At 43.0% G+C, this 14442-nt stretch overlaps 1 protein-coding gene across 11 annotated transcripts in view; it reads right to left on the reverse strand.

Annotated features, from left to right (window-relative positions):
* Nucleotides 1-14442, reverse strand: part of mbnl1 (muscleblind-like splicing regulator 1) — a 238329-nt gene that overhangs the window by 67365 nt on the left and 156522 nt on the right. For all 11 annotated transcript variants that reach the window (XM_043702714.1, XM_043702715.1, XM_043702716.1 and 8 more), the window contains exon 2: nucleotides 12561-12731. In XM_043702714.1, coding sequence (XP_043558649.1) covers nucleotides 12561-12629 — 69 coding nt within the window. In that variant the 5' untranslated portion in view covers nucleotides 12630-12731. The remainder of the gene's footprint in view (nucleotides 1-12560; nucleotides 12732-14442) is intronic.

Below are 14442 nucleotides of genomic sequence, written 5' to 3' on the forward strand. Positions count from 1 at the left end.
TAACCTCCTTCCACCTATCGCATTTCCAGCGCCCCTCCCCCAAGTCCCTCCTCCCTACCTTTTATCTTAGCCTGCTTGGCACACTTTCCTCATTCCTGAAGAAGGGCTCATGCCCGAAACATCGATTCTCTTGCTCCTTGGATGCTGCCTGATCTACTGCGCTTTTCCAGCAACACATTTTCAGCTCTGATCTCAAGCATCTGCAGTCCTCACTTTCTCCACAATTACCACCTTAAACTTCACTCTTTTCACCACTTGTACCCTGTGTAAGTAACCCTGGGTAGGATGAGTAACTTTCAGCAAATCATCAAGCTTCCTTCCATAGCACCTTCCAAACCTACAAGCTGAACCATGTGGTAATCGAAGAGCAGCGGGAGCCTGAGAACAACGGCTCCCTGTAGAAGTTGTACACCTCGGAATTATATCGCTGCTTCTTCAGTATACCATTGTAGAGCTCCTTTCTGATGGAATTCTGGGTATATCTTATACCCCATGGGATGCAATGAGTCAGGAAGGCAATGCACAATCACATTTCTAAGGACAATCAGAATTGGAAAATAAATTTGGGCTCCCATTCTATGTATGAATAAAGTATACCAGATTACAGTGAGGATTACTCAACACAGCTGTCTGTGTTCCCCGTGTAAGTCACTGCACATGGACACTGGTTCCAGTGAGGGTCACTGCACATGGACACTGGTTCCAGTGAGGGTCTCTGCACATGGACACTGGTTCCAGTGAGGGTCTCTGCACATGGACACTGGTTCCAGTGAGGGTCATTGCACATGGACACTGGTTCCAGTGAGGGTCTCTGCACATGGACACTGCTTCCAGTGAGGGTCACTGCACATGGACACTGCTTCCAGTGAGGGTCTCTGCACATGGACACTGGTTCCAGTGAGGGTCACTGCACATGGACACTGCTTCCAGTGAGGCACTCTATGCAGGCACAGTTTCTCCTGTCAGGAGATACCATAATGGGAACACACAGTGTTAAGTGATCAAGGAAGCTAAAATGTGAGTTTTTAAAAAATGTTTATGTGTTGTAATGATTTGGAATGCACCATCTGAAAGGGCAGTGGAACCAGAGTTCTTAATAACTTCCAAATGGGTAAAGGATAAGTTTATGAAAAAGAAAAATATTATGAGGAAGAGCAGAGCCGTGGGACTAATTAAATAGCTCAATTAGAAGTACCGGCACAGGAATGCAGGACTGAATAATCTTCTCCCCACTGTGATATGAAACTATTAATTATTGAGGTCATCGAGATTGCTGGTAGACTTCTATGACCGGCATTATCAAGTCTTGGACCCTCTCAGGTTCAAAACTGACAAAAGGTGGACAACCTCACGGCATCATCTGCATCACTGAAATTTCAATCAGCTTCAAGACATCAAGTAAAGACCCCGATATTCTACTTCAAATGATATCACAATGTCTTTTGCATTTACCTGCAAGGGCAGATGAGGCCTTGACTTATGTGAAAAATGCTTTCTCTCAGTGCTCCATTTGGAGTATTAGCCTAGGCTTTGTGCTCAAGTTGCTGAATGGGATTTGAACTCATGTCCAATAGACTCAGAGGCTAGAAGTTATCTAATTAATCCCGATTAGCAGTGGAGCTGATGGAAAGGCCTCTGGTCTATTCTACTAAGATGGCATTAGCATTGTAATAGGTGAGTTAAGCATAAGAAAATAATTAAAATTTCCCAATTCTGTCATCGTGCATTCTGCCCTCTGGATTGATCATGTCTCTTCGATGTCTGGTGAGCCCAGTGCCTTAAGATGCGCAGCCCAGACCCACATGAGCTCTAACCATTGCAAATTGTTTTCTGTTATGAAAATTCGAGGCAATATGTAACTCCTATTCCCTTTTTACATCTCAAAACACTTCATGGAACGTGATCAAGTAAAATTTGAACTCTTATGTTTTAGGAAAACTGACCACAAGCGCAGGTGATGGAAGTAATTTATAAGGAGTAATTTGACAGGAGGGCCAGAGAGGTTTACGTCTTACGTCCCACAACTAGTATGCACTATACTTTTAAGAAACATGCTTTTACTACTACTGTATCATATTATAGTATGTGACCTGAGAGTTTAAAGTTCTCAGACTCCATCTCAACTGCAGCCACATAAAGCATGACATGCTGATAGAAGGATGCTGCGACTGGAAGCAATATAAGTTAGTATTAGCCCAAGTACTGAAGTGCGTGTGGCTGTGATATGCGTATATATCAGGTGCTGTAATGACTGTCTGTTGAATCTTTCAGTACGACATAATTCTTATGTTCTGGGAAATAACTCAAGTACTGTACAACCTCGATTGTCTGAATAATATTTCGGATTATCCAAATAAGATCTCGAGGTCCCAGTGCCTGGGTAAACAATGTTATCTGAAGATTTGATTATCTGAACAAAATACTCCCGCCCGTGTCGTTCAGATAATCGAGGTTGCCGTGTTGTCCTATCAGGTAAAAATGACCTACTCGAGACAAAAACCCACATCAAAGTGGGAGACCATTAGGGAAGGAAACCCAAAGCTGTCGTCAATGGTGAATGCTGTTTGGGTCATGCAGGTAAAGACCCGTTTCCCTGTCTGGTTCAGGGAAATTGATGTAGTCTCCCACTGTGTCATTCCCAGCAGCCTTCCACAAGCAATATTTTCCCCCTTAAACACGGGCAGTTGCTTTCCCGTTTTGTGCTTTTATGCTCTTGTTCCTTTACTCCTGCACCTGGAACTTCGTCGCACAAACTCACCCTGGGGTAATCATGCAGATCCCAGGCAGAGGTGGAGGGAGTGCATTTGTGAGAACCTCAGATATCAGTGCAACCTACCCCACTGACTGGCAAAGAAGAGGGAGCCTGTGTGATACGCCTGATAGAGACCTGAGCTTCCAGCTCGCTCAGAGAGGAACCTGAACTCAAGCAGCCCCACTGCTACATTGCCTTGGGGGAACGCTGGCTACGATGAGTGGACATCACAGCAGTCTGAACAGTTTCTGAAAAATCTCCAACTTTCCTTCTTACACAGGTACCTGCATGGCAAAGCACAAAGTGCCGGAAAAACTCAGAAGAACTGGCAGCATCTGTGGAGAGAGAAACGCTTTGAGTCCAATGACGCTCCATCCTAAGATTGTCTCATCTGATACTTGCGACACACAGACTGCAGTGGTTTAAGGAGATGGCTCAACATCACACACTCAAGGATAATTGAGAACAGGGTGGAAAACATTGGCAGTGCCTATGATGCTCACATTCCGTGTTCGCAATAAGCATAAAATACACTTCTGTATTCTCATGCTTTATGTCCTCATCTCATAAATATCAAATGGTTTGGCCATTCAATGGCAGGCATTCCCAAGGTGTGGATCTCATTTGATTCCGAAACTTGATTCAGTTCCAGCCAGGGATTAGTGGAAAGGGAGGACTACAGATGCTGTAGATTAGAATCGAGAGTGTGGTGCTGAAAAAACACAACAGGTCAGGCTGCATCCGAGGAGCAGGAGAATCGATGTTTCGGGCAAAAGCCTTCCTACAGCCAGGGATAATTGTGATTATCCAGTAAACAAAGAAGAAACTTGTCCTTATATTGAGTCATTCACAACCAAGGATATTTGATGAGTTAACTAATTTTTAAAATTGGCTGCAGTTAAAGAAAGGTCAATTATCCACAAAACTCAGTCTTGATCAAATCCAAATGATACCCGCTGGAAAGGTGCCAGCATGGATGTCATGTTTAGCAACTTCAACTTGCAATTTGGTGAGTCTACCATTAATCACTGTTAATAGTATCCAGGGCGAGATAACAGATATTGATTACTGAACATCAAGTTCCAGAACCCGAAGTTGCCACTTAAAAATAAGAGTTGTCCATTTTGGACAGATATGAGGCAATCTTTTTTATCTCAGAGAGGATCATAAATCTTTGCAGATTTTCCTCAATAGGCAGAAGAAGTCGAGTCATAGAATCCCAAGAGAATCATAGAATCTCTACTGCGTGGAAACAGGCCCTTCGGCCCAACAAGTCCACACTGATTTGTTGGACAGATGTTGTGGAGTCAGGAGGTGAGTTACTTGTTGCAGTGTGTATGTAGTTAGTATGGTTCAGTTTTTGATCAATGGTAATCCCCAGGATGTTGATTGTGCACCAACCTTTGGACAAGTGAAAAGATGAACAAGAAAAGTGGCCTGCAGTGGTGATCGAAACTTCTATTCAATTCACAGAAACACTGGCAGTTTAACCAAGTTCAAAATTTACAACTCGGATAGCATCATTCCATTTCCCTGACTGGCATCACAATAATGGAAGGTATTTGTAAGTGACTTTAAACAAATAAATCTAATTCTCAACTTCCCTCTGTTACTCGGAGATCTGGCTATTCATTCTCAATCTAACATTCAGCAATTTATAGTGATGATATACTCATCAATAACTTCAAATGACAGTGTGGTCTCTTAAACCAGTGCAAAACGTTTCACGATTCTAAAACATCACAAAGATTCTGCAGATGATGTTTCCCAACGTATGGATGCCTAAGCCTTGTAATCAGATTATTAGTCTTGTGCAATCAATTGTAGATGAACACACATTGACCCCAAGCTTAAATATGCTTGCAAAAGGCTCTTGTGATGTAGTTAGTGGTAGTGTCCCTATCTCTAAGCCAGGAGGCTCAGGTTCAAGTTCTACCTGTTGCAGAGGTATATGTAATAGATTCTCGTTGGAAAATATCTAACTGATCTCAAGCTAAGGAAAACCTGGAGAGTTTTAGCAGCTTATCACTGGTTTTGGAATAACAATGATGCAGTAAGCAACTTGAATTTAATACTGATGATAATTCGCGCTGACTTTGAAGGTCTGTGATGGGGTATCAGTTCTTAGCTGGGATTGTTCTGGCTGTCGTATTGTCAGCTGTCATTCAGTGTTCGGACTCTTAACTCTATGTCTGGAATGTTGTGGATTCAAGTCCCACATCAGAGGGCAGAGCACAAAACAATCTGGGCTGGCACCTCACTGCAGCATTGCTGGGTGCGCTTTTTCTGGTTGAGATATTAAATGAAGACTTTTTTTTTCTCTCAGGTGTATTTTAATGATCCAGCAGCATTATACAAAGTAAAAACAGAGATGTTCTCTCCAGTCGAGAGTGTGGCGCTGGAAAAGCACAGCCGGTCAGGCAGCATCCGAGGAGCAGGAGAACCGACATTTTGAGCATAAGCTCTTCACCGGGTTCCTGATACTGCCTGACCGGCTGCGCTTTTCCAGGACCACACTCTCGACTCTGAATCCAGCACCTGCAGCCCTCACTTTCTCCTAAGTTCGTTCCAGTCCCCTGGACAATACTTTTCGTTAAAACAGGTTATGCGGCCATGATCAATTTGCTACATGTGACGGTGTACTGTGTGTAGTCCTTCTTACAATTCAACAGCATTTGTATCTCAGAAGTGCTTTGAGCAGAGTGTAAGGTACTGCGTAAAAGCAAGTTCATTTTCTGTTTACAACTGGTAAGTCAAGAATTCTATTCCACAGTGCTGGGGACAATTGCTGGAAGTCAGGCTTAAGCCAAGATCTACACTGGAGCTCCCAATTGACTCTGATGAGAAATCCTTCAGAAAGGACGTGACTCATCTCCCTTTCCACGGTTTTCCAATGACCCGCAGCTCCTGACTGGAGTTCCCTTGTGATCCTTCTGACAAAGAAACATGCCTAAATAAGCAGAGAGTGGAAGGTGACGGAGGGAACAGATTTAAATTCCCTCCCCCTTCTAGTGATTGAAATGTCACAAAGCAAACTTCATACTAGCATTTTTGAAAACCAAAGTTGGAATGCAACAGCACCCACAACTGGCATTGATATTGTGTTTCAAAATCCTGTAACATCGTAAGGCCCTTTACAGAAGTGTTGTCAAACAAATTATTAACAGTGAACTAAGATGTTAAGATTGGCAATCAAAATATTGGTCAGAGAAAGGTTTGTAGGAGGCTTTGAAGCAAGACAGGGAGTTGGAGTAGTGAAGAGTTTGCAAAATTCCAAGAGGACCCAAATGTCCACCCAGAAAACTGTCATTATTATCCCGTAACTGCATTGTTGTAGAGAGCTCAACATTGTAGAAAGTCTCACTGCACTATATTGGAGAAAGTGAATTGGAATTTCCCCATTTCTCCCTGAGAAACAATATCTGCATAAAAGAAATTAGCTGGTCACCATCACGTTACACCGTGTGTAAGTTGGATGCCACACTTTCTGTATGAAGTAGAGTACTGCATTGTGTGATGGAATCTGTAGTGTCAGAGTTATAAAGTTACAGTCATACAGCACTGAAACAGACCCTTCGGTCCAATTCATCCATGCTGACCAGACATCCCAATCTGATCTGGTTCCATCTGCCAACATTTGGAGTATATCCCTTTAAAGTCTTTCTATTCAGGTAGCTTGCATTTCTTTTCAGAGAGCTCCTTGAGAAACTGAGGAAGTAAACCACCTCTCTCATTTTCTAAGGAAACCTTTGGTCATCTCTATGTAAAAGGAGACAGAGCCATCACAGATCATAAGACGAATAATAATCCAGTGGTGCAGTACAGGCAGGGTTGAGGAAGGTATGGGCTGGAATAAGAAGCTGAGAACAAACTAAGATGTACAGCAGAAGTTTCTTTGTCTCACACCAAGTTTGAAAGGAGAGAAACCCACACACTACGACATGAAAACCTGCTAGATTTCCAGCAATCAGATAACTGATAGTCAGTGGGCTTTCTGCCAAACTTAAGACCTAGGAAAAGAATTGCCAGCTGCAAGAGCAGCCAACCAGAGGCCAGCAACATCAGAAATCAGCTGATCCACCATGGAGGCTGTGGCTGTTACTGGGGCAATGCCCCTAACACCCCAGACTCCCAGGATAAGAACAATCCACAGGACAGAGAAGTGTTATTCAGGGAGACCTCAAAGGTTGGGTGCTGATGTATAATATAGGCTTCCTTATACGCTAGTCTATGTCAGCCAAAGACTAGGTTCTTATTGAGACAGATATCTTCAAGTTTATTAACAACCTTAGCCATTTACACTATTCTAAAATCTCAGACTTCTACATTGTCTGGGCTTTGTGCTTACATATACTATATCTACATGACTTGACTGTTACACTACACCTCCCAGTCTGACTAAACACTGAATTGATTCCTTTGCACTGCGCTGTGGAGGTGAAGTGAGGACCTTTATAATTGATAAATCAATCATAGTTACCTTGTTAATTCATGTTTGGATTGCTTTGATTTTGCATTTTAAGTTTAAAGGGTTAACTAAGATATAACTTAGTATTTGCTTTGTTTGACTCTTGCATGATAAGAAAATGGTTTAAACTGTAGAATCTTATGGATTCATTTCTTCAGGAAAGAATGGAGGTTTCAAATTTCATTTCAAAGATAAATGTACTGGTCCAGAGTGAGGGCATAACAATGAACAATAAAGTACACTAAGGTGTCCTGAGCGTATGAAAACTGCTGTACAAATGCAGATCTTGCTATAATCTTAACTAATTTTAACTAAATGATAAAGTTTGACTGATGTTTTCCAGTCTTCATACAGCCATTTTCCATTCCCAATGAGAACAATTCTCAGGCACAAGTCCAATGGTCAGCTGGTGGTGGTGGGATATCAGTGCATAGAAATTCTGTCCAGGGTTTAAAAATGAAACTTGGCTGACTCAATGAATCCACCTTTTTAGACCCACTTTCTTATCAGTTTCATAAACGTGCTTTCCTGTTGGGATCCAGCTAATTTTGCTGACTATGTTTGATAGTGGTGTTCGGTTTTGACTGAATTCTACTAACTTCTGGCTCCCTCTGGTTTCTGCAGGGACCCGAATGAGAAGAAGTCTCTTTCCGCTGAACCAGAGGTAAATCTGGGCTCCCATTCCTAAATCCAGTTCTTCCATCCATTCCTCCCTGTGGGGTCCAACTTCACCTCAACATGAACGATAACAAAAACAACTTGCATGTGTATCATTTCGTTAACATGGTGAAACAGCCCACAATCGTTATCAAACAAGCTGCAACAGCCAGCGATATAAAGGGGAATCAGGCCAGGTTAGTCAGAGAGGAACTTAGAAAATTGATCTTTTCTTTCAATGGGATGTCAGCATGGTTGGCAAGGCCAGTGATCGTTTCCCATCCTAAACTAACCTTGAACTTTCAGAGATGACGTCTAGAGTGTGTTGCTGGGAAAGCGCAGAAGGTTAGGCAGCATCCGAGGAATTTCGATTCTCCTGCTCCTCGGATGCTGCCTGACCTGCTGTGCTTTCCCAGCAACACACTCTCGAGCCTGATCTCCAGCATCTGCAGTCCTTACTTTCTCCTTTCAGAGATGACTACAGGGCTGTGGGCCTGGAACCTTTTGTAGGCCAGACCAAGGAAGGATGCAGATTTCCCTCCTTAAAAGATGTGAGTGAACCAGAAGGTTATTTACAACAATCAATGTAAACTTCTGGTCGCCCATCAATGAGATTAGTTTTCTAATCCAGATTTATCATCTGAATTCAAGCTCCACCTGCCACTTTAGGGCTGAAACCCATTATCCTGGGCTACTGCATTTCTAGATACAGCTGCATTACTACCATGCTGCCATTTCCCCTCAAAGGAGGAACTGGAGATACTGAAGGGAAAAAGTTACGGAAGAAATTAGAGCAATTCGGTCAAGGCAACTGAAGCCATCAATGCAGAAGCAATTAAACATGAAATACACACAAGACCAGTTATGTATTGGTGCAGTGGACAAATTGGTGGGGTTGGGGGCCGGGAGGTAGTGGTTAGTGCTGGATGAGGCTAGGAAGACAGTGAAGGTTGACGCCATAGAGATATTTCATACACAAAAAGGAACCATGCGGGATTTGGTGTAAATTACTACAGGTCAGCAAAATTGAGATTCCGTGATCGCTAACTGAAGTCATCTTCACTGTTCCAACACTCTGTCCCTCTCCATCCCTGCAACAGTGACCCACTCAACAGTTCTGGTTGAGTCCTTGTTGTTTATATGTGAGGCTACACTGGTGATTATTCAAATGGAAACAACCAATTCCATTCTCTGCTCATTTACCCAACTGGATGAGTATTTTTCAACACCAGGGATCAGGCACCATGGCTTCGGCTGATATCTTCAACCCCTCTCATGGTGTAACATTGAGGCATGTTAGATTAGATTAGATTACTTACAGTGTGGAAACAGGCCCTTCGGCCCAACAAGTCCACACTGACCCGCCGAAGCGTAACCCACCCATACCCCTACATTTACCCCTTTTACCTAACACTACGGGCAATTTAGCATGGCCAATTCACCTGGCCTGCACATCTTTGGAGTGTGGGAGGAAACCGGAGCACCCGGAGGAAACCCACGCAGACACGGGGAGAATGTTGTAGCTTCTCTTCCACCAATTTCAGCAGGTTCAGGTCGACCTGGAGAGGAGGGACTGGCCATGACTCAGTCGCTAGGACTCTTTTCTCTGAGCTACAGGAGTCTTGAATTTAATGAAGGGGAGGTGACAGACTAGTGGTATAATCGCTAGACTGTTAATCCAGAGATCTCGGGACCTGATTCAAATCCCCACACGTCAGATGGCGGAATTTGAATTCAATAAAAAAAGTCTGGAACTAAATGTCTAATGATGACATTGAAATCATTGTCGAATGTCGGAAAAACCCATCTGGTTCACTGATGTCCTTTAGGGAAGAAACCTGTCATCCTTATCTGGTTTGGCCTACATATGACACCAGACCCATAGCCATGTAATTGACTCTTAACGACAGGCAGATCTGCTACAACGTCTCTTTTGTTGAGGCAAATTGGCTGTAACATGATTGGTTGAATAGGGAACGTTGTTTCTAAAACGTGAACTTTTAAAGTGTATGTTGGCTATAATGTGATTACATTGCCAACACTTAAGTGCATTTGTACAATTTTTGTGTAGCGCAGGGTCACAAAAGAACACAACTATCACATAATAGCAGAGCTACCTGTATCTTGTGGGCAATTAGGGATGGGCAATAGGTGCTGGCCTAGCCAGCGACACCCTTAGTCTAGGAATTAAAAAAAACCCAGAAGGGCAGAATAAGTTCATGAAAGAGGAAAAGCGAACATTTAACTATTTCCCCATCTCTGATTTCCAGTAAACATAAGAACAGGAAAAACAGAAACAGGAGGCAGTCTCTTGGCCCCTCAAGCCTGCTTCACCAGTCAATTGGCTCACTGTTGATCTCTTGTGGCTTTAACCATTGTAATCGTTGATTCCTTCGTTGATCAAAAAACTGACTCACTCAATCTCGAATATTTCAATAATCCAGCCTTCACTGCTTGCTGGGAAAGAGAATTCCAAGCAGTAGCAATCTTGTGAGAAAAATAATCCTTCCTTACTTCTGTTTTAAATAGATTATTCCTTATTTTTAGACTGTGCCTCTTAGCTCTAGACTTCCCCCGCAAAGACAGGAAATATGCTCTCAGCATCTATTCTGTCAAGCCCCTTCAGAATTTTACACAAGTCCATAAGATCTGCACTCATTCTTCTAAACTCCAATGATCATCAGCCCAATCTGTTCAATGTTTCCTCATAGGAAAGCCCCTTCATCCGAATGAACCTTGTCTGAATTGCTTCCATATAAATATATTCCTTCTTAACTAAGGAAACCAGAACTGTACTCAGTCTTCCAGACGAGGTCTCACTAAACCTCTGTATCGTTGCAGTAAGACTCCCATACTTTCAGTGTTAGGGTAACAGTTATACTATATATATATAGAGTACATGAATAAGGAGGGTTTTAAAGGGATATCGGCCGAATGCTGGCAAATGAGACGAGATTAATTAAGAATATCTGGTCAGCATGGATGAGTTGGACTAAACGTCTTTCTCCACGCTATAAAAATCTATGACGTGACATATTAACATGGCTAATGGACCAGGTAACTGGCAGGATAAGGAGAGTCCGTTCACCCTTGTATTAGAAGCCTACCTTCAGTCTATCTTTTTAATTGCTTGCTTTGCTCACATGTTAACATGTTGTGATTCATGTACAAGGACACCCAGATCCCTCTGTACTACAGCATTCTCTGGATAATACAGAGGCTAATAGTCTCGCAAATGTATATCACAGTAATGTATCGACAATCAACTTGGCTGTCAAAGCTTTTGCAATGTTCTACACTTGCGATTACAGAGCTCTGATTCATGGAGCAGCTAATTCACTGACAACTGACTACCATATTTTGACAAATTGAGGGAGATTCCAAATGGGTTTCCATCTTGTTCATGACTACCATTTTATAAAGGCTACTGGAGTTTGCCAACACTGAGCAAAGAATCCTGTGCATTTTAGTCAAACTGCAAGAAACCCTCCCTAATATTGAAGAATAACATGTCTAAGGATATCTTGGTGCAGTAGTTACTGGACAAGTGATCAAGAGGCTTGGACTCAAACATAGAACATCAGTTTAGACGCCAGCATTCAGTCTGTTTTTTTTATCCTGAAGGATATCATTTGGAGGTATGTTTTATAGGTAAAGTTGTATTCATTGAGAAACACACTCCTTTTTATTGCATGCTTAGTCTTGAAACTGAGTCCATGCGTGCCAGTTCTGAAGATATTATTGCAACCATCCATAACCCAGAAGGAATTGGGCATTACAGGGCAAAGAGATCCACTTTTAGATCCCCCACATGCTGTGTTGAACTCTTCATTTCTGATGAGATGTTAGGGAGAGGACAAGAACGAGATTGCAAGATGAAGGCAGCAGAGCGGGGATAGGAAAGATGAAAAGGAGGAAATCAATCAGCAACAAGTTACTGTCTTGGTCCTACTGGCTATTTCAATCAATAGTCAATTGGTGGGTTGCTGCATAAACCTATTGGTTGATCGGGCCTATAATCTATTAGTTGTATTAGAAATGTATTGGTTGGGTGTGTTGATAAGTTTGACATGTCCACCTCGAAGATGTCAATGAGTTTGGGACTGGTAGAACAACAGTTCCAACCTTGACAAGATCACCCTCAATGGAATGTGACACAACTCAGCTCTTGATAAAGAATGTGGATGCTGTAAATTAGAAACAAAAACAGAAATTTCTGGAAAAGCCCAGTTCTGAGGACGAGTCACTTGACCCTGAAACACTGACTCTGATTTCTCTCCACAGACGCTGCCAGTCCTGCTGAGCTTTTCCTGCAGCAGAGTCAGTGTTTCAGGGTCAAGTGACTCGTCCTCAGAACTGGGCTTTTCCTGCAACTTCTGTTTTTGTTTGCGACAACTCTGCTCTTGTTGGATTCTGGGTGGGTTTCAGAATTTGGACTCTTGCTGGTGAGAAACAAAAATGAAGCTTCTTAACCTAACCAAACTTGGGGATACTGAACGATGGTTGGAGATTTAAGACAAAACTAGATGGAATGGGATAGACACTGACAAAAAGAAATACCCAGATCATCTAATGCTGTGACTAATTGATAGCAAAGTGATTTTTACCCCGAGAAACAATGAGGAATATAATCTCAACTTCTTAGCCACCTGCAATATAGTAACACTAAGCTGGCATGCTCACCACTGGTTGCAATGGGGTCCCAGGCATCATAGCGTTGGCTAACTGCATCTGTTGGGCCAACATGGCCATGTTTTTCTGCTGTATCAGGTTATTGCGTCCATTTATCTCCAGCTGCGTTTTTAAGTGGGGTGGAGGGTGAAGGTACTTGCAGTTTTCTCTGGAGCAGCGACCCTGAGGGAGACAAAAGGAGAACAACATGGTCAAGGGTGAACGAATGACATCTGAACCCAAACGTGCAGCCGAGCCACACGACATTAATGGCAACATTTTATTTCCAGTTGCTGGCCATCACATTAAACATTGAGTCCCCACCTCACTCCCAGCCAGCAAGAATGAAGCTTGTAAAGGTAAATGATTAGGATCAGCACTCTTACCGACCCTGGATTGCTCCACTCTTGACCACTCAATGATGGATCTGAATGTGGACTTTCACTAGAATTCCAAATATGAAGCCACTGGTACTGTCCAAACTTTGGTCACCATATCCATGATCCTTTAGAAATGAGCAATCTATGAGGCCTTGTTTCGTATTGGATATAATTCTCAACAGTTACAGTCAAGAAGTCCCCCAGTTTCTCTGAGCAACCAATGAGTACAGAAATCCCTTCTTCTTTGCAGCTCAAACAGGCCATTCAGCCCAACTGACCTGTACTTGTATTTACTAACCAACCTTTCCCCAAAGCCCCAATTTCCCCTCAGCAAGATGAAGGTCTTCTCCTCTGAAGTTCTTTCAATGTGAGTTACTTAGATAAAGATAAGACTGCTCCTTTTCTGCATTGATCTGATCTAGTTTTAGATAATCAACTGCAACATTTAACTTTCACTCTCCTCTGAATGCAAACTAGTACTGTTCAGACATTTCAATCGCTGGCATTCCCTGCAGAGAAAGAACTCCATAGTGCACAGTGCTAGGACTGCAAGGATGTCCTGAATATCAAGAATAGATTGCAGTACCAAAGGTTTTAGGGTGGGGAGGAATCAGCATTGGCGGGAGGGGTGGATGTGGAGGTGTGGCTTTGGAGGGCAAGCAGAGAGGTTCAAAGGCAAGGTAACCTCTTGAATGTGCACTTGGCCCCCACCCTCGAATGCCCACATTGGTCTCTGCCTTTTCAACAAAGTTGTGAATTAAAGGTCTTCCCACTGTTACTGCCTGTTATACTCTGTCACGGGAGGTGAATTGAAAGTCATCAGAGGGCAAAAGTCATTAGGCCAGGAAATGGGCAGCCCTGGTCAGAGTTGGTCAGGAAGGCAGTGGGCGATCCACCTAATATAGTTTACCGACTACCCCCTACTTCCCAATATCCCCACCCTCACTCCTTAATGCAAACATCCCCATTTGGCGTGCTGTATCAGCCAGCCCAATGTGTTCAGCTGAGGGCTAAATATTGGCTAGACCCCAGGAAGATCTCTCACACCCTTTTTCAAAATAGTACCATGGAATCCTTCACAGCTACCTGACAGGGTTGACAGTGCCTCTGATAGTGCAACTCTCAGTCCTGCATGTGAATCTCAGCCTAGACTCTGTTCTCAAAGATCTGGACCTGGACTTACAAGACTCAGCTGTGACAGTAATACAATTACAGGTTCTAAAGCCTGACTTAACTTCTGATTTACACCGCTGGGTCTTACCACCATTTGGGCACGGAGACAATGCCAAAGTTTGGTGAGGGTTGAAATGCATAACCTTCAGAGAGCTAATATGTTGGTTGACTTGCCAACCTTTCTTGTTTATATTCATTGCTGTAATGTGGGCAATGCTGGCCACGCCGGCACCTGTAGTCAATCCATAACTGCTCCTTAAGAATGTGGTGGTGAACTGCCTCCTAGAAATGCTGCTGTCCCTGCAGTGCAATACATCCACAATGCTGTTCGGGAGGGGATT

Source organism: Chiloscyllium plagiosum, chromosome 13 (assembly GCF_004010195.1).
Source record: "Chiloscyllium plagiosum isolate BGI_BamShark_2017 chromosome 13, ASM401019v2, whole genome shotgun sequence".
Lineage (NCBI taxonomy): Eukaryota > Metazoa > Chordata > Chondrichthyes > Orectolobiformes > Hemiscylliidae > Chiloscyllium > Chiloscyllium plagiosum.